The sequence below is a fragment of the Eimeria necatrix genome, genomic scaffold, assembly GCF_000499385.1.
Source record: "Eimeria necatrix Houghton genomic scaffold, Enh_scaff126, whole genome shotgun sequence".
Classification (NCBI taxonomy): Eukaryota; Apicomplexa; class Conoidasida; order Eucoccidiorida; family Eimeriidae; genus Eimeria; species Eimeria necatrix.
Window position 1 is genome coordinate 66,505 of NW_013652025.1, and position 19,437 is coordinate 85,941.

General features: G+C 50.3%; 4 protein-coding genes across 4 annotated transcripts; 1 reads left to right on the forward strand and 3 right to left on the reverse strand.

Moving 5' to 3' along the window:
* On the forward strand, positions 1 to 3,510 carry ENH_00009080 (CAM kinase, CDPK family CAM kinase TgTPK5, putative; the record flags this gene model as incomplete). The annotated part of the gene is made up of 9 exons (XM_013578701.1): positions 1 to 144; positions 479 to 548; positions 692 to 762; positions 934 to 993; positions 1,961 to 2,114; positions 2,346 to 2,428; positions 2,555 to 2,680; positions 3,106 to 3,231; positions 3,361 to 3,510. 9 exons carry the CDS (start codon positions 1 to 3, stop codon positions 3,508 to 3,510), a joined length of 984 nt encoding a protein of 327 aa, XP_013434155.1.
* A 3,673-nt stretch (positions 3,511 to 7,183) lies between these two features.
* ENH_00009090 (DHHC zinc finger domain-containing protein, related) lies at positions 7,184 to 9,099 on the reverse strand (the record flags this gene model as incomplete). Its single annotated transcript, XM_013578702.1, has 6 exons — positions 7,184 to 7,223; positions 7,378 to 7,483; positions 7,822 to 7,900; positions 8,235 to 8,313; positions 8,652 to 8,746; positions 9,010 to 9,099. 6 exons carry the CDS (start codon positions 9,097 to 9,099, stop codon positions 7,184 to 7,186), a joined length of 489 nt encoding a protein of 162 aa, XP_013434156.1.
* A 730-nt stretch (positions 9,100 to 9,829) lies between these two features.
* On the reverse strand, positions 9,830 to 10,581 carry ENH_00009100 (hypothetical protein, conserved; the record flags this gene model as incomplete). The annotated part of the gene is made up of 2 exons (XM_013578703.1): positions 9,830 to 9,901; positions 10,129 to 10,581. The coding sequence occupies 2 exons, from the start codon at positions 10,579 to 10,581 to the stop codon at positions 9,830 to 9,832; spliced, it is 525 nt and encodes a 174-aa protein (XP_013434157.1).
* A 6,357-nt stretch (positions 10,582 to 16,938) lies between these two features.
* Positions 16,939 to 18,398, reverse strand: ENH_00009110 (regulator of chromosome condensation, putative; the record flags this gene model as incomplete). The annotated part of the gene is made up of 2 exons (XM_013578704.1): positions 16,939 to 17,895; positions 18,111 to 18,398. The coding sequence occupies 2 exons, from the start codon at positions 18,396 to 18,398 to the stop codon at positions 16,939 to 16,941; spliced, it is 1,245 nt and encodes a 414-aa protein (XP_013434158.1).
* Positions 18,399 to 19,437: the final 1,039 nt, after the last annotated feature.

Below are 19,437 nucleotides of genomic sequence, written 5' to 3' on the forward strand. Positions count from 1 at the left end.
ATGTCTTCTTCCGGCAAAGACAAGGCACGTCTTGTAGATCCTTTTAGTGAGAACAATGACCAGATGCTTCGCCGGCTCATTGATGAAGGCTTTACCAGTATCAGCCACGGGAAAAACCGAGTTAACCTCATGCAAGCTGGCACTGTAAGTATCAACGCCGAGCTAGGCACAACATGCATTGTGAGCTCTCTTTGAGAATTTTCGCCCTCATTTGTTATTCTTTTTTAAACTTGTGCAGTTGCACGAGGCGAAGTGACTTCAAGGAGCTCAATGTCGTATACAAGAAACCTAGATCGTGCACGATTTTGTTTAGCTTGCTTGCATAATACATGCAAAACGTCTAATTACTTTTTCGCATGATAGATGGCAGTGTAATTGTTGCAGCTGCCATGTTTGGCTGGCCCTGGGGCAACATGTTCAACTATTTGTTCATGCGATCCAATTTTTGCGTGTCTACAAACACATATGAAACTTACAGGGCTTAGAATTTGTTTTCAAGAGGCTTCAGCCAGTCGTACCTCTACCTGACCGCGAGTGGTACTCCGCAGGTGCGCTTGCTTTTGCTTTATGTGATGAAGGGATCAACAGCCGTAGAGTTCAGGTCAAAAGAGACGCAAGAATCTGTTCAACTTTTCCCTAAAGTATATTTCTTCTGAGACAGCTTTCATTTGGTTTCCCACTTGCTCATTAGTTTTTAGGAACTATGATGTGGACCGAGACGGCGAGATCGACCGCGAGGCGTTTGAAGACATAATCTTGCAGGTCAGCTTCGCGGACAACGCTTGTGACCTTTTATTGCATGGGGTTGCGAGTGCGTCATTTGTTCGTTATGAAGGTTTCAGTGTCTTCCACGGTCAAAAACGAATATGCATATGCCCATTTTCCGTCGACTTCATATTTCTACTACTTATGCTGCCGTATTCTTGCCTGCAGTACCACGCACATCATTACGAGAAGGTTTTTCAAAACAGCAGACGTCCAGGCCAAACGCAAGTGAATAAAACACATTCTTGACTTTAAAGGAATCTGTTGGGTCGCAAAGTCGCCATTGACTGGAAAGATTTACAACGTGCCGCCGCCTCTTATTTTTTGGGCTAGAAGTCAACTATTCTGCAAATATCATAATGCGGGAGAACGGCAGCTGCAAAGAAAGCACTCTAGCGACGATATTTAGCATTGATGCACACTAGTGCCCATGGGCAGGACATCAAACATCGATATATTTCAACACATGCATGTGAATAACCCCGTAAATGAGCGTAATGGCCGGCCACACCAGCGGGCCGTAAAAACACAAACTTGGGGCCAGTTCCCCTTTTCCGTACAGGTGTCTGGGCGCCTCCATGCGGACGCACCGCACGCATCGGAATCATGTAAGCTCACGCTTCCGGGTCCTGCGCGTGCTTCATCTGACCAATGCGTCCAGGTTAGTGTAGACCTTTCAGGTGCTACCATCAGCGGTCTATTTCTTTGAGGCTTTAAAATTGCATTCGGGGAAGCAAGCCCGTTGTATATGAGGGAAGCCTTTGAAGCAAAAGCGTGTAAAGTTACCTTTTAGTGGGCAAGGCTAGCTGAAGGCATTAACTCATAAACTTAGACATATCGGCTCACTAAAAACTGCCTCGGGATTACTGTTTCAAAGCCTTGCCAGCAACATTAACACTAATACTTAAGCACAAAGTACAGATTTCCTCACATAGCTTCGTTACGTTTATAGCAGTAGATCTGGCCATTACTATCCCACCGTGTAGAAAGACTACCCCGCGCAACTGAGGCAGCCAATCCAGCTACCCAAAGTTTCTTTGAATCACCAAGAATATAGCAGCCGGGCTGTAAAAGACTTCTTAAGTGATTGTTTAGAAGGGCCAGAGGGGTTAGTGAAGTAGTAAGTTGCTGTGCTCTTTGACATGGGAGCGCTAGCGAAGCTTCTGTTTTGTGAGGGGTCTTGTTGTGGGTGCAGCTTGCATCGTACATTATGTTTCCAGCGCATCACGGCGTCTGTCAGGTTTTTAAAGATTACCAATTTGGCGACGTTGTTGGGAAGGGTAGCTTTGGCAAAGTCCAGCTGGTGACGCACAAGAAAACAGGCGCGAAGAGAGCTTGCAAAACTATTGGTAGGACGGGCTGCCCTTCCTCTTTTCTCGATTCACATTTAATTGGCTATGCTCAAAGGCTGCGAGCTGGCCACAGTACTTATTGCATCATAGATCTCCGTAGAAAGCCGCAAGCCGCCGTTTCCCCGCACTTTTCAGTACTGAGATGATGAGAAGCCCACCTACTGAACAAGTTCTCTAAGCTTATTAGTGTCCTTTCGCAACCTATCTTTGTGTTCATGCTCGACGCAGCAATCCAGTCACCGGAACAGTGGAAGCTTATTAAATCCGAGGTGGAACTACTGAAAGCGTTGAATCACCCCAACATCATGAAGGTGACCTGTTGTTAAATATCTAGAGAACAGCTGCAATTCCAATGTGCCTTGGATTGTCGCTTATTTATTAGTGTAGACCGCATGAGATTGTTTTCATTTGCTAGCATACGTGCTGCCTTTTAACAGCTCTTTGAGACGTATCAAGATGGTTACACCATTTATCTTATCATAGAGCTCTGTAAGGGCGGGCCACTGTTCGACCGCATTGTTCGGCACTACGAGGTGATGCGAAGTCCACTTACAGAGGAACAGGTGACTACTTAATGTTTCTACGTTGCTCCTGTTTTGCAGCTAAATGAGATAAAAACGCGTAATGCGAGGAAAGCATCAAGCGTACCAACGATAAAGCAATGACTAGTATGCCTTTTGAGACGACTCAGTTAGCCTCCTAGTTTGGAGTGCACAGGCATAGTCTTGTGCTCGTGGCGACATTTGCGATTCATCGCTCTTACCACATTGCCACGAGATGGTTAATTTGTCAATGTCGAGCTTTCATTAGATAAGGCAGCCTCGGTAGTGCATTTCTTTCCGAAAAGGCTACTTATGGTTTCCTACTCAGAGACTCTGCGCCTGCAGTTCTCTACGCAGTGTTTCGACAACCGAGTTCTTGAGCTTTAGCAAGCTCGAGGTTCGCATTCTGCAATGCCTTCTGCTTCTGCTTAGTTTTGATTTCGCAGGTCTGCGTTTGGATGAGGCAGATCTTGTCCGCGTGCTCTTACTGTCATGAGAAAGGCGTTGTTCATCGAGACTTAAAGCCAGAAAATATACTTTTTGTAGATGTGCATGCTGATTCACCTCTCAAGGTATGGGGTAAAGGCTTATGAAATAATATCTCTGGCAGCATAGACAACGTGAAAGCAAATTTACTTATCCTTGATAAGCGCGCTCCTTCGGAGGTGACTTGCATTTGGCGAGCTGAGTGAAATTTGCAGATAATCGATTTCGGGCTCAGCGGCACCCTCAATCGGCTTCGCGAGACGGCCACGGAGGTTAAAAGGCGGTTCGGAGTTAGCGCTTCTATAGCGAAGCTGTTTCCAATAATGAGCGGGAAAAATATCATCCCATGGTACTTGCTCTACTAGTTGCGTCTTCAACATGTCATGCACATGCACTCAAGTTTCCTTTTTTTGGCATGATATTGGTGCCCCTGCCTTTAACTCCGCCACTCTTATTTCCTGTGTCTTGCCTTCATTGGTTGTCACTGCGGCCATAAACTGTTTCTTGGCATATGCTTGCCCCTTTGCACGACTGTTTAGTTTTGTAGGAGACATTTAGTGAGTCTGGCATGCGTCACCAGTGCATTGTGCAGTTGACTGGGAATGGACTCCAAGCGACAGTGCTTTTCTACGCTGATTCGGCTGGCCGCACAGCGTGGTCGGAAACTCATGGTTCCTTTTCTCCTCCTGTGTCTATATTTGTAGGTATATTAAGAGAGTTCGCATGCAACGTGCAGGAACGCCACACTACATGGCCCCAGAAATGATCAGAGGGCAGTATGATGAAAAATGCGATATATTTGCAGTTGGCATCATAATGTTTCAGGTACGCCTGTAAGTATTCGAAGCTTGCTGGTGCGCAGCTGCAGCAGGAACCATGAAATATTATCATATAACGCACGGAGGTCTTCCAAGCAGGCTTGCAGGAGGCCAAGTGCTTAGCTTGTCTGTGGCTGGCGCATATTTTCGAACAGCTTCTCTCTGGCTACCACCCATTCTTTATCCCTGGAGTAGACAACGAACATACCGCGGAAAACAAGATTCTGCAAGATGATCCATGCCTTAACGGTATCACAGAACCGAGGGGACGCTGCAGCATGCCAGACCTACTGAGTGCAAATAGAGACAGATTATCGAATGTCAAGCTATCTTCTGCTGGGTAGAAAGACTGTTCATGTTGCAGGGGATGTGTGGCAGTGCGTCTCGATGCAAGGAAAGGATCTGCTTAAGAAGCTAATTCAGAAGAGTCCTCGAAAACGCAGTTCTGCACAGGCGGCTCTCGAACATCCATGGTTCACGTTAGTCCCTTGTCGCACGGGCCAATGTCTGCCCTTAAGCGTTTCATTATATTTTGTGTGTGGCTCTAGAGCAACCAGTGCAGATGATACAGTGGAACTCGGGAAGCTAAAGCACTGCAGGAGCTGCTGTATTGAGGGGATGAAGAAAGGCGGTTGTGTATTTCAAGACGCTTTTCCATTGATTGATTTGCGTGTTTGCATACTTTCCGGTTCTGTCGGCTCGGTTGCTTGTATTCGCCCTCAATGAGTCATTGCGAGCTTTGCTGAAGCCGGCCCATCTCAACTGCTTGCGCTTGCTGTAAAGCTTTTTTGATGACTGTTTTGTTTGCTGTTTTGTTGAGGTGCGTTCTTCATGGCATTTTCTCCGTGAATGTTTGCCATATTTGTCAGGCTGGTGACAACGCGCTGCGCATGCGTTTCACAGTTAACCCCATCTGTCTTTGAAGGTCTTCGATCCTGGCAGAGCCAAAATAGGCTCAAACAAGCCGTGCTTCAGCTGTTGGCCAAAGAGCTTAACGAGACAGATATAATTCAGCTGAGAAAGACGTTTGAAGCATTTGACAGAAATGGCAGAGGAACAATTAGTGTAGATGAGCTAAAACAGAGTAAGTCCCTGTTTCTTCCACATTCGCATGGAACGCGCAGATACATAAAGGCGAATGAACTTCTGAGTGGATTTATTTGTATATACTTTTTTCAGGCATGCATGACGCCGGTTACACAGTAATCGAGAGCGAGTTGGAACAAATATTCAAGTCGATTGATGCGAGCCAGCAAGGACACATAGGTATTCCTCAAAAGCAATGCGTAGAGCAAAGGGATGCTGCTGCTGTACTGGACTTTAAGCTATGGGTTGAACATTTGAACTTGCGCTCAAGTAGCCGAAGTGAAGCCTACCTTAGAAATATTTGTGGCGATCTTTCTTCCGACTGTTTCTCCAAGCACTGTATCGTGTATCTCGTTGGTTTGCCTGTCCCTGAAGGGTACAACGAGTTTATATCCACTCTCCTTGCAAGACGTGTAGTAGTGCGAGAGGAGCAGCTAAGGGAAATATTTGACAAATTTGATAAAAAGGGAGAAGGGCGCTTGACTTTGGACACGTTGCGGGGGATCCTAAAGTGTTCCAAGTAGGTTTAAGTAGAGTACATCTGTTGACCGAAGAAAACCCAAACCAGATGTCACAGATAAACACAAAAGAGGAATGACCTTCATGCAACATCGCCACTAGTACTATTAAAACTGCCCACCTATTTGAGGTGCGGCATTTCACTATCGCTCATGCGGCGGTACGTTGCGGGATGCAGCTACGGTGTTCTGAAAGACGAAGAACTACAAATGATATTCGCAGAAATCGACAAAAATTGCGACGGGTGAGCCTTATTGCTCTCTTCTTTCCTGTTGGAAAAAATTGCCGAACATTAGCTAGAAGTAAACTCACTGTGAGTATAGGCTGCGTAGTGCTCTACAGTCTTTGGCATTTTTAACTCTTCAAACTCACACTGAGCTGCCGATGCGGAATGAGTATGTATAGAGTTGTGACTAATTCTCACAATGTTGATGGTGCTGTGCAGATATGTCGATTTTTATGAATTCTGCGACTTGATGACGGCAGCGGACTGAAGCATTCTGTGGACCAGCGGGCCATCTTGCGTGTTTGGGCTTTCCCGTCCTCCAATGCCCCACCAGCACTGGGAGGGCTTGTTCACCTTCTTATCGGATGCTGCAATGAAGAGGTCTTCCAAACAATTCAGTTTGCATCTGCTAGTCTTCTTGGTTAGGCATTCCATGGGTCTCAACTCAAGCGACTTCCTTTTCTACTTGCGATGCTCTTTTACATGACGTCTGCCTTTTTCATAAAGTGCCATGAAGCAGGAATTCAGCTGTTTGCCTGTTGCTCATGAGGGAAGAAAACTGAAGACAGAATGTTCATTTACTCGTCTCAGTAGCTGGTCCCTAATGCCTCCTTAGATACAAAAACTGTTCATGCCTCTCCGCTTAGCGTAGCTATCAGGACTCTAGAATGTTGGCACGCAAACACTGTGCAATCTCCCAGCTGTTTCTCTACAATTGTATTCATCAGCCTCTTGTCTCCTGCAGCCTTGAAACAACGGGTGCACTCACATGAGTCCTCATATTCACAATCTTCTCTCTGCTGAAGTTTTTCGCGAAATTTTGACTGAATGCCCTTGATAGCTGTCACGCCTACTACGCGGCATTAGCAATTTAATAGTATGCTACAGGGCTGTGCAGTACAATCTGCACAGCCCTGTAGCATACTATTAAATTGCTAATGCCGCGTAGTAGGCGTGACAGCTATCAAGGGCAGATTCCAACAATTAACTAACGTTATACTTGTGAAAGTGTGGACTTTCGTAGTTTTGAAAGAGGTCTCATAAATTCATGCCATCACGGCAAACATGGGAAATACCCTACCGTCACTGACAAAGGTAGGAAATATAAATGTAACCAGTGCGTACTACACCAGCTAATCAACCTGTGACTATGCTGGGTGTGTTAATGCAAAATATAATTTTGTGAGCTGCCGTCTAACTTCGATTCCGCTCACATTTGGTTTAATATGCTAAAACTGTGGCTTGCAGCAACAGCAGGGAAAAAAGAGATACCTGCTGGAACCACCAGGGAGCTAGGTTATCCTCGAAAATGCACTTCGTGCTCTGTGTCTTGATAGCAGACTTGTAGATGCTATACAACCTCAAATACTAGAAAAGGACTCCTTGTAGTTAGGATTCTGGGTCGACAATCGGGTCGAAACCCTTGTATCTGCATATAAGGAGAGAAAAACAATTTTTTCCTCCATTAAAGCCTCTAAACAAGCAAAATATGCCCCAAATTTCCCAAATGAACGCATATACCGATGTGCACAGTAATGGACAGAGGGAAGAGGGCCTCAAGTCTCTTATAACATTGGACGCACCTGCGAGATGCAGTGATTGCTTTGGAAATGCGCGTTTCTAAGTGCGCTGGGTCATAGTATAGCATTGACCCGGGAGTAAAGGAGGTGCCATCTCCTAAGCGATTGTCTGCAGTCGTGGAAAACAAAAAAGAGCAATAAAGTATCCTTCTAGTTTCAAAATAATTTGAAATTGGCAGAAGGTGTACAACTAAACGAAGAAGACAGTCTGCTAAGTTGCTATGGGCTGGCTTGTGAAAACTTGCATTAAGAAGCTTTTTGGGCATTGTTACTGCACCTTTTGTGCCTATTTTTCAGCATGGATATATGCGTCAGGCAACAGTTCTCCTTATAAGGTCGCCTAATTATATGCTGTTTTGCTAGTCATTGTGTCGCAAGTAAACGGAACGTCTGTTGAATTCAAAATCATTCATGAACGTCGATTTCGCGCAAGGTGCGGCCGCTTACCGACAGGGAAGAACCACAAGAGAGGGTCTGGGCCAAACGCATCCGTGAAATTTTTTCGGAATCCATGGGACCATGTCACCTAAAAAGTTACTCCAAAGGAGCACAGCGAGTTCTGTGACTGGAGGCACTTCTCACATGACTGGACTATATTCCGACAGCAGGAAATGGACTTACATGCATGAACACAAATACACAAAATCACTTCTGCCTTATCTAAAAGTGAGAAGTATAGTGCATCTAATATATGAGCTTGCATCTTCATTCATCTATATGCGCGTCATCTATCTAGTTCCTGTAAAGGTGGGAAAATGGTAAGGTCTGCACATGCGTGTGCTTTTGTATACCATGTATATATATCATTGCATCCTGCCGCACAACAAGTTATTCTCCTTGAGGTGAGTATAAAGTCATACCTCCGGCGGAGTGTCGAAAGGCGACTTTCGGAATTGTTTCTCGCAAAACTCAATCGTCGTGACGGCATTGGACACCAAGCTGAGGGTCAAAGGATGCACATGAAACGTCACATATACACGAACTGGTTACTCACCATATAATTTATTTGTTTGATATGTAGACAAGGCAGCTGCTGCAGTGCCACGCACTTTGGCACAAGTCAATTGCAAGCTCATGACTATCCTATTATGTCATGTGCTATCCTATTATGTCATGTGCAGTGCTGGTTCTCACTGAATTCCACTAATGCACGCAATGCGGTTTGCTCAAGAACTACAGGTGCCTGATAATCGCCAATTCGTGAGAACATGCTACGTTTTTTGATAATTCGAGCAGCGGCAACGATCTGACGGGGGAAAAGACGGGAAAGGACTTACTAGGAATGAAATATGAGGAAGCCGGAAATGAGAACGCCGAGGAAGATATCCAATGTTTCAGCGAAGAGCAGCATGAAGACCCTTTCAAATGATGCCTATGGCAGCACACAGTAAAGCCATTATTATTACTGACATTTTACAATAGTCTCAAACCCACGCTGCTTCTTTCCAAAACTTTTGTGTGCTTCGACCTTCCGAAAAGGTGTAGCACCTCTTCTCCCTTGCACTCTTGGTGCCTAAATTCAAAACTTCAAGCTCTAAGTTTGCACCCGCAATGCAGAGACCCTGTTTGTAGAAAGAATACAAAGAATAGCTCTTGTTGACGCCTCTGGGTCATTGTGTATTTTTCGCTGGTTACCTCTTCGCTTTTGATAGCTCGCTTGACGGATACCAACATGGTGACAGCCACGAAGACAGCCAGAATTGCTCCCCACAGCAGCGCGAGCATAAAGAATTTGTGGTTTCCCCAGCCAACGCAGTTGAAGATCCAAGGACAGTGATGGTCCATTTTAAGGACGCAAGATCGACACACACGACAATGGTGAGCTCTATCTGGCTTCCACTGGCAACACCACTTGCATGCTCGCCGCCCGCCACTCTTCTTGGTCTCCTGCAAATAAACTCAGAAAGTGTACAAGGCTTGGAGTAGGAAACTGCAATCAAGGACAAAGCAAAGTTCAAAACCTCCATGGTAGGTTTGCTTACTCTCCACATATTGTGAAATCGCTGGTGTTCCGGTACAAGTTTGACACAAGTTTCTTCGGCTGCTGCGGCACTGTAACTACTAGTATCTATGTTTATGCTTTATAAATCTTGTTTTCTGGTTGTGAGGAATGGTACTGTGATCTATGTTGACGAACAATTACAGTTGTGGTGCTTGGCTGCTCTGAGCCATCCTCCTTGAAGCTCCATTGGTCTGTCTTCGGAATCGAACCTGCTGGAGTGGTGACGGCTAGCCAGTAGCTCAGCAAAAAGAGAAATGTTAGGGTAGCAAAAGCTATAAGCTCGTAGGACCCTCTGCAAACCCAAATAAAGAGCGCATAAATGTAACAGAAACTCTGTAGGACTGCCTTTTGTGTGTATTTACCGGGTCCCTTCTATGCAGTGGCATATATGCACGCGTTTCAATCTGTTTAGGCAAAGCAGCATGTGCATTTTGAAGCTTTTTTAGAGCACTTTTACTTCTGAAATCGCCGCGCATCGCGGAGAGCAGGGGGCCTTCCTATTTGCAGCTGCGGCAGGCAGTGAAACTGAAGCAAAACAAAAGAGGCGCATAATTGTTTTGAACTTAGCTTTAAAGACAACTAGTCGTATTTGCTCTACTTTACAGAAGTGAAGGTCCTGAGTAAAGACTCAGAGTCTCGTAAAGTGTTTTCATTGGCCCGCCTCATTTCCCTATTGCTGCATGCAGATGTTTCCCAGTGTCACTTCATCTTTGTGTCCGTTTGCTTCTATTTATTTTTAAAAAAGTACTCACCGCAACATACACCAAGTTGATATAGAGCACCAGCAGCATGAGAAAAAGCACAGGGAGGCAGCGCAACCACTGGCAAGAGCGGGACGGAGCCTTGCCGAAGGAAGACACATCATCTAGAAAGCTATCTTCTGCTGCATGATTTTCAACCGAATTTTTTGCTGGGGCGGGTGCTGCTGCTAAGGACCTTATCATTGGAGCTGGTGACGGCGTGCGGGGCTGCCTGCCTTTTCTCTCCCCCATTCCGTAAGCCGCGAGAGCCTCGGGCTCCCCCTCAGCTGAAGACTCCCATGGTTCTGCTGCTCGCTGCACATCTGCTGCAAGAAGTGCTGTGCGTTCACTGTCTTCAGCCTCAGCGGCAGCAGCCGCAGCTTCCGCAGCGGCTGCCTCGGCTGCTGCCGCCATCGTCGCCGCCGCCCGCTCTGCAGCTGTGGGAGGAGTTTCTTCATCTTTCATTCTGTCAGGTTCTGTGCTGCTGCTGTTGCTGCTGCAGTGCGCATCACCGATCCCTGCCTACCGCCGCAGAGGCCCCCGGGTCCCCCTGCCGTCCTGTAGTTGCCCCTCGAATCCTCTAGCTTCGTGTTTGGCATGCAAAATGAAAAGCTTTTCAAAAAGTGATTCAGTTGAATCTAAGTGGTCCTGCTTTTGCTCGCTTCCTTGGCGAGAAGACAGAGTGTCGTCGAGGGCGCAACAGAGCGGAGGGACTCAGCCAGCAGCAAGGGTCGCAAGATAAATTCGCTGCCTAATTTGTTTGTAGCCTGCAAAAATAGCTTAACCGTACAAAATAGTTCCCTTGTGCTACTTCAAATAGTTGAAGAGCCTAGTTTCGCTTGCAAACAGACTTCAGCCGATGCTGCAGGCCGATGTGTCGGTGGCGGCTGCTGCTGGTCTGTACGCCGTGAGGCTGCAGCAGCAGTTAACACTGTGCCAGCCAGTCTTTTCCCCCCAATAGAAGAAAAGATGAATATAAAAGGTTGAATTTTATCTGTGAAATGTTTTAGTTATGCTTATTTGAGTGAATAATCAGCACTACGGCTGGACAACAACAGTGCAACACTTCCTGCTGCAGGTGCTCATGATGACCGGCGGTCTCGTGCTGCTAATGCTACCTTCTGCTGCCACATTAGCCAGGAAGAGGGCTTAGTGGAAGCAAAAAATCATTTATTGCACAGCACAAACACATGAGCTCTCCAGGCGCTTTCCAAACATCCCCAACAAGGAGGAAGCCGACAGAATAGAGTCGAGTTAGCCACAGACCACCGGTCAATTCTCTTGCAACCAACAGCACAAGACATATCATATACATCTTTGCATCCATAAATTGAAACCCTCTGTGGCGATGGGCCAACAAATGCAAAGACCCACACCTACTTGTAAACTCGCGAACCCCTGGGGAGGTACAGCGCACTCCCGTGTCCCGCGTTTCAAATCGAATGTTGCTCCACTCAATCAACTACTGCTAATGAAATCTCTGCAACAACAGTCAAATGACTAATTCAGTTCCATCAGATAAATGAAACCGATTGGCAAAGAAAGAAGTGCGTACAGGCTCCTCCCGATACGCGAGGTTGCGTAAAGTGGAGTCCGACAAGCAGAATTCAAATAACCTGAGACAGAAATGCTGAAACTGTAATATTGATCTTCTTTCTGTGTATTTTTATTATCATGAAAGGTAACATCATGTGCAGACATCCCTGCCACATCCCCACTTCGGGTGATCAAGGCACCATCCGGACAACTGCAAGAACACCACTTCCATACCTGCTTACAGCGTACATATATATATATATATATATATTCATATATATATATATATATATGAATGCATTTGGCTGACAAGATGATGCCAGCAGCCAAGAATGCCCAGCTGAGGTGAAACTGCATTCTGTCAGCTCTTTCTAGTGCATTAGCGGTAGATCCTTCAGCATCCTGCGTATCCGAAACTAAATAGAAAATGGAGCATTGCCCCAGCCTCGTCAGCTCCGCCGGCGAAATACTTCATAAGTATAAATGCATTTGAGTGCACACCATCATACATGTAATTAATATTGTACATTGTGTATACATTACACATACACATTTCCTGCGGTGCAGCCACTACATACATGAATATGTACACATATATGCACTAGATGTACACTGACACGCATGCATGCACATACACACACGTATTCAGGTTGACTAAAGCCGCATGCATTCCTGGCGAGATCTACAGCTTTCTTTTCCTGAACTACTGCTACTGAAGGAGCTACATTTAGCGCGCTGACAGTTCAAACGCAAGAAACAATAATATGCTCACGAGTTCTACGAAATTCCCCATGCATGTCAAAGTGCATACATTGAGACGAAGAAGCGGCAAAAGGCAAAACTGGGGAAATGGGGAAGAAAGGCACACTACCCATTCGAGCCTCAAAATCAGCCAGCAGAAGCCTCCCCCATTGCTGCTGCTGCTGCCTCTACAGCTCCTGGCACAGCTGCTTTTCCTGCAGCAACTTTGCTGCTGCAATGTGTTTTGTGCTGCTACTGCTGCTGCTGCTGCTGCGAATGCAGCACGCCTTGCGGCTGCACATGCCGAGACCCAAGGAAGTAGTGCTCCTGCTGTGTACTGGCTCCGCTGGCCCCACACAGCCTCCCTTTGCAAACAGAAGTATAAAATAAATGAAGTTATTTGGCCTAAAAGTTGCCACATCTACGTCACAACCAAGAAAAGACAAGCAAATACCATATAGTCCACAAACAGCCAAGCAGAAGAAGAACATCTAGTTCTGAAGAAGCTGCCGGAAGCAAACAGCCAAGAACGCAAATGCGCTTTACGCCTTAAGAGGTTTCCTGCCTCTCTTCTCGCTGCTGCTGCTGCTGCTGCTGCTGCCTTTGCGACCTGCGCCTGGCTTCGTGGCCTTCGGGCTGCCCTTCGCTGCTGCAGCTGTCGCTGTTCTCTTGGATGCTTGTGTTTGTGGCTGCTGCTGCTGCTTCGTTGCAGCTTTCGAAACGGCTGCTGCGCTCTTGTTGCTGCTTCCTGAAGCGGCTTTTTTGGTCGCCGCAGCAGCGGGCTTCTTGCTGGCGCTGCTGCTGCTCTTGCTGCTGCTCCGTGCAGACGTTTGCTTTCCCCGCGCTGCTGCTGCAGCAGTATCCTTAGTAGACTTCCCACCTCGAGTTGCTTGAGTGCCTTTTTTCTTTATTTCCTTTTTGACAGCGGTAGGCTTTTTGGGGGCGGCAGCAGTTTTGCTCTTCGTCTTGGCTTTCGCTGCTGCAGTTGTTGCTGCCTTGCTGCTGCTGCTGCCGCCTCTGCTAGCAGCGACGTGGCCGCGGCCTGCCCCCTTTCTCCCTGTCTTGGCTACTTTTGCTGCCTTTGCTGTTGCAGCCTGTGCAGATCCCTTTGCTTTCTTAGTTGCAGCAGCAGCAGCAGGCTCGGACTTGGACGAAGCAGCACTTGCGGAGTCTTCATCAGCACTTTCGGGTGTACGTGCAGCAGCTTCTCCACGCGAAGTTTCTGCATCTTTGCTGCTGCTTCCGCTTTCCTCTTCATTGTCACTGGCCCCAGACGAGGCAGCAGCAGTTGCTGCTGCTTCTTTCACGGCTGTGGCTGCTTCTTTTGCTGCTGCTGCCGCTTCCTTTGCTGCTGCTGCAGCCTTTTCTGCAACAGCTACCTGGCGCGCAGTAGAACGGGCTGCAGCAGCTGCAGCAGGGCGCCCCTTGGTCTTTTTGCTGCCAGTGTCTGCCTTTTCTGATGCAGCCGAAGCTTCTCCTTCATGCTGTTGCTGCTGCTCCTTTTCTCCCGCTGCTGAGGCTCTCCGCCTCTGCTGCCGCTTTGCAGTAGCAGCCTTGCGTGGTTTCGTGGTACTGCTTGCTGCTGCTGCTGCTGCTGCGTCTTCTTCTTCAGCTTCCTCTTCTGCTTCTGTAGCGTTCGGCGGGGCTTCCGCTGCTGCAGCGGCCGTCGCAGCAGCAACAGCTGCCGCTTCTGCTGCGCTTGCTGCAATGTCAGCTGCTCCCGCGGCATCACTGGCAGCAGCAGCAGCACTCTCTGCTGCAGCAGCCGCTGTCTCAGCCGCAGCAGAAGCTGCAGCTGCTGCACTCGCCGCTGTTACCGCCGCCTCCAGCTTGTCGGCATTCTGCTGCTGCTCCTCTGCCTCAACGTCCATTTCCTCTATAGCGTTTTCCCGCTGCGCTGCTGCTTCTGGCTCTGCAGCAGACTTTGACGCTGCAGCAGCTGCTGCTGCATCTTCTTCTCGTGCTGCTCGAGAAGTGCTTCTGCTTCTGCTGCGGCTTCTGCTGCGGGCCTGAGAGTTCGTTGGCACTTCCAAAGAAGGTCGGCCTTCGCCCTCTACAGCAAAGCAGTGCGACAGCAAAAGAAACAGAAGAAGTGGCAGCAGCAGCACTGCAACACATCAGCAAAGCAGCAGCAGCAGCAACAGGAAAGCCTGAGGCAGGAAGTGCTGCAGCAAATGCTCACGCTTAGCCTTCTTGGACGGAGGTGCTGCGTCTTCTTCTGTTCCTTCTAGAGGCCGCTTCAGCTGCTGCTGCCCTTCGCCGTCCTCTGCTTCCTCAGCAGCAGCACACACCTCCTGCTCTGCAACTTGCTGCTGCTGTTGCTGCTGCTGCTGCTGCTGCTCGGCGTGGGCGCCGTCCCACACTAACACCGTGGAGTGCTGCGCTCCACCGCAAGCCTGCAGCAGCAACACTCAAATGCGCAGCAAGATAGAGAGCAGCAGAAGGCAGCAACAGGAAGCAGCAAAGTAAAAACAATCCGGAAAACTCTAAGACTGGCAGCCAGCCAATCATGCAGTTAAGAAAAACTAATTTCTCCTAATCCCGACCCATGTTTGGCCCTGGGGACGCGGGTCGGAGCTGCTGCTGCTGCTGCTGCGACTCCTGCTGCTGCTGCTGCTGCTGCAGCTACCTGAAGAACAAACTGTTCCTTGAACTGCTTGGGATCGATCCTGGCGGGAGAAGCAAGAAGAGTGGGATCGTCTCCCGTTCCCAGTTGGTAGTTTTGTCCCGCTCCCCAGGTGTACAGACACCCCGACACTGACACCGCAAGCGAGTGGTCGCTGCCGCAGCCAATCCACCGAAAACGCAAACCCTCTTTTCCCTCGCAAAGCGGCAGCAAACGGGGGCTTCCCGAAGGGACACAGGAGGTGGATCCGCGCCCTGCAGCAGCAGCAGCAGCAGCAGCAGCAGCAGCAGCCGCAGCAGCAGTGAAAGCGGCAGAGGATCAACACGGGAAACAACGGCCGCTCGGCCAGTCGAGCCAGCGCTTCCAGCTGGCTGCGCACAGCGAATCGGAAGCCACTGGACACAGCAGCAGCAGCAGCAGCAGCAGCAACAGCAGCAGCAGCAACGGCATACCCAGGAAGTTTTCTTGTCCCCAAGTGTATAATTTGCCTCCCTTTGTTAATGCCATCGTAAAGAACTGGCCCCCACAAACATACTTGAGGGGCCCCTCCTGCAGCAGCTGCACCCTCTTGAACTGGCACACCACTGCCTGCTGCTGCTCCTGCTGCTGCTCCTGCTGCTGCTGCTGCTGCCTCTGCTGCTGCGCAGGCCAGAGGCCCAGCTCGCCCTGAGTGTTGCGGCCGCAGCCAAAAAGAAGAGTCTCGTTTGCTGCTGCTGCTGCTCCTTCAGCAGCAACAAAAGTCGTGCAGCGGCCGCAGTAAACAGCTGTCAGCACCTTGACTTCCTCAGGAAGACCCAAGCTGCAGCAGCAGCAGCAGCAGCAGCAGCAGCCCCGTTGCAGCAGCAGCGCCGGAAAGCGCACGTGGCAGCAAGTCAGGGTCCAAAGGCAGCACAGCTGCTGCTGGCAGCAGCAAAAACAAACAGCACAAAACTTTCATTGAAAGTCTAGAAACTTGCCTTTCTATTGATCTTCTGGAAGGTTTGAGCAGCACTCTCTTCTCCTGCAGCGCCTCGTCAGTTGCTGCAGCCCCAGCAGCAGCTGCTGCAGTCGTGGCTGCGTCGCTGCTGGCGTCCAGCACTGCTGCAGCAGCAGCAGAAGCAGCAGCAGCAGCAGAACGAACTGCCAGCTGCCCAAAGTCGTTGCTGCCCCACAGCCACACGGCCTCCCCGCCCGCCTCCAGTGCTGCTGTGTGGTCTTCGCCGCAGGCCTGCAGCAGGCAGCAGCAAAAGCCAATTCAAGTAGCAGCAGCAGCAGCAGCAGCAGCAGCAGCAAAAGTCGAGACCGCGGCGCAGCAGACACAGATGCGTCCAGAGGACGAGAAAAAACGAAAAAGAAAAGGCAGACAGAATGGAAGCAATGGGATCCAAGCTGTCAGCTGAAAAGAGAAAAAGAAAATAAACAAGAGAAAAAGAAAATAAACAAAAAGAAATAAAAATAAAAAAGAAAAAAGAAAAACTTACAACTTGCGCTATTTTCACAGAAGACCCCAAAGCCCTAAAGATGCTCAAAGGCAAAAGCTGCCGGGGCTGCGCAGCGCGTTCGCCCAGGCACGCAAAACCCAGCGGGCCGCTCGAGTCCTGCAGCAGCAGCAGCAGCAGCAACAACAGCAGCAGCAGCAACAGCAGCAGCAGCAGCAAGATAAGAGGCAGCAACCGTCCTAGTGTCATCTACTTGAATGGGCAGTGCCACGTCTACTACTTGCCACAGTTCAAAGCCTTAGACCTGCTGCTGCCCGTACTGCTGCCGCCATTGCTGCTGCTGCTGCTGCTGCCATTGCTGCTGCTGCTGCCATTGCTGCTGCTGCTGCTGCTGCAGCTGTGGGCCTTACCCGGTAAGATCCGCACAGCAGCAGCTCCCCCTGCCGCGTCAAGAATGCAGAGTGGGAGTCCCCACAAGCCACAGCAGCAACGTCGGCCAGTTCAAGAACTCCTGCAGAGCCCCAGCAGCAGCAGCAGCAGCAGCAGCAGCAGCAGCAGCAACAGCATGCAAAAAAGCAAGCTGTGGAACGCAGCAGCCAAATACCAGCTGGCAAATGCAGACTGCAGCTGCAAAAGCAAGACAACCGGAAGCTGCAGCTGCAACAGCTGCAGCAGCAGCTGCTGCTGCAGCTGCTGCTGCAGCTGCTGCAGCAGCAGCAGCAGCAGCAGCAGCAAATAAGTACCTGGCTCATTTGGAGGCACGTCTTTGCAGTGCCTGCCCAGAGCTCCCTCGTCGTTACACCCGAAGGAGCAGCAGCGGCCATTGGCGAGCAGCAGCACAGTGTGCAGCGCCCCGCTGCAGGCCCTCACGACCTGCATTTGCTGCTGCTGCTGCTGCTGCTGCTGCTGCTGCTGCAGCGGGATGAGGCGCGGCAGCGTGACCTCGCCGCCGCCTTCTTCCTCGGGATTGAAAAAAGGAATCTGCTCAAGTTCTCCAGAACCAAACATGTAGACAAGGCCAGTGGGCTGGCCTTTGGCGAAGTCGGGGGAAGCCAAGCAAGTTGCTGCTTCCTGCTGCTGCTGCTGGCGCACCAGCTCCCGCTGCTGCTGCTGCTGCTGCTGCTGCTGCTCTTGCTGCTCCGCCGACTCGGCAGCAGCAGACGGCGCCGTGAACACAAACCCCTTCGGCTGCTGCTGCTGCTGCTCGCCAGCAGGTCCTCCAAAAACAAAGCCCTTCGGCTTGTGGGGCTGCTCCTGCTGCTGCTGCTGCTGCTGCTGCTGCTGCTGCTGGCTTGCCAGCGGGGAGGCTGCAGCAGCACCGTCGAGCACCGGCATGAATCCCGAACTCTTTCTGGGCCCTCCAGAAGCAGCAGCAGATGTTCCATTTCCTGCTGCTTCTAAGAAAACTGAGTTGCTGCCGTTGCTGCTTCTCGGAAAAGCCGCAGCCTTGGGGGCCTGCTGCACTAGTAGCAGCAGCACACAGCAGCAGCAGCAGCAACAGCAGCAGCAGCCCTGTCTAAGCCCAGCCACTCCCCCTGCTTCGTGCAGCTTTCACAGCAGCTAGCAAAGGTGCCCCCTTCCCCCACAAACGACACGAGAGGGACTACGGCTATTTTGCTGCTGCTGCTGCTGCTGCTGCTGCTGCTGCTGCTGTTGCTGCAGCTGCTGCTCACTGCCTTTCCATCTCTTCCTGTCTCGCAGCAGGGACACACATCACAGGAGGCCTCGTTAGAGACCAAGCAGACGCTGCACTTCCATGGGCCGGAAGGTGGCGCTCCATTAGCTGCTGCTGTTGCTGCTGCTGCTGCTGCTGCTGCTGCTGCTGCGCCAGCTGCCTCGGCGCCTGCTGCTGCTGGCGCACCCTCAGCAGCCACCGCTGCTGCACCTGGTGCAGCTGCCAAGGCCCCGTTTGTGGGCGGTTCGGGCTCTGCGCCCGTGGCCGCAGCAGTAGAGGCGTCCATTCTGCTGCTGCTGCTGCTGCTGCTGCTGCTGCTGCTGCACTTTCTGCTGCTGTTCCTACAAGTGCTGCCGCTGGCCTTTGGCTCAGGCAACGCAAATCCCGCTTTGGACGCAACGTGTGTTGTTGCTGCTGAGGGGCAGTGCTTTTGCTGCTCCCCCTGCAGCTCCCGTGATGGAGTCTGGCTGGGCAGCTGCTGCTGCTGCTGCTGCCAAGGCTTTGAGTGCAGCAACAGCTTCCTGCTGCTGCTGCAGCAAAAGATAAATGGGGCCCTTAGACGCGCGCGAGGAGGCCCAAGAGACCGCAGTGGGTCAGCAGCAGTGGCAAAGCCGCTGGATTTCAGCCCGTTGCTGCTGCTGCAGCAGCAGATATGTGCACTGTCTGCGGTGTACGTACACCTCTACAATTCGTAAAGGATCAGGCGGGAATCGGCGCCGTTCGGATTTATATAGGACGCCCTGGTGGTGTTGCTGCAGTGACTGTTGCTGCTGCTGCTGCTGCTGCTGCGGGGTGGGTGGCGGGCCAACTGCGGCTGCGAGTAGAGGCCCAAGCGGCGTCTTTGCGGGTTTAAATTCGAATATTCGTCGAAAATTCAATTATGGTTTGACTATTTTGACCCAAAGACACGAGAAACCCGACAGACTTCGAGCAGCACGAGGAACTGGAAACCCTAAACCCTCAGCTCCGCAGCTGGTGGATTCAAATCGAGGCTAGTGGACTCCAGTGTCTGTACACCTGGGAGTGCCGAGTTGCTGTTCTTTTTCTTTCCGCTATTTGCCGAAATTCACTTTTATTCCAATCTCGAGAATTCCACGAAGCCCTTCCGCCAGGCCCCTGCTGCGGTGCAGTGACGCCGCAGCAGCTACACACCACTGCAGCAGCAGCAGCAGCAGCAGCAGCAGCAGCAGCAGCAAACGCACACCTGAAGTTTGACCGCCTGCTGCACCTCAGCAGCAGCCTCTGTGGGGGCAGAAGCCGCAAGTGCACTGCGGCTCGGGTGTACGTACACTAGCGCATTTCACAGGCAACTCTGCAGAGCTGCG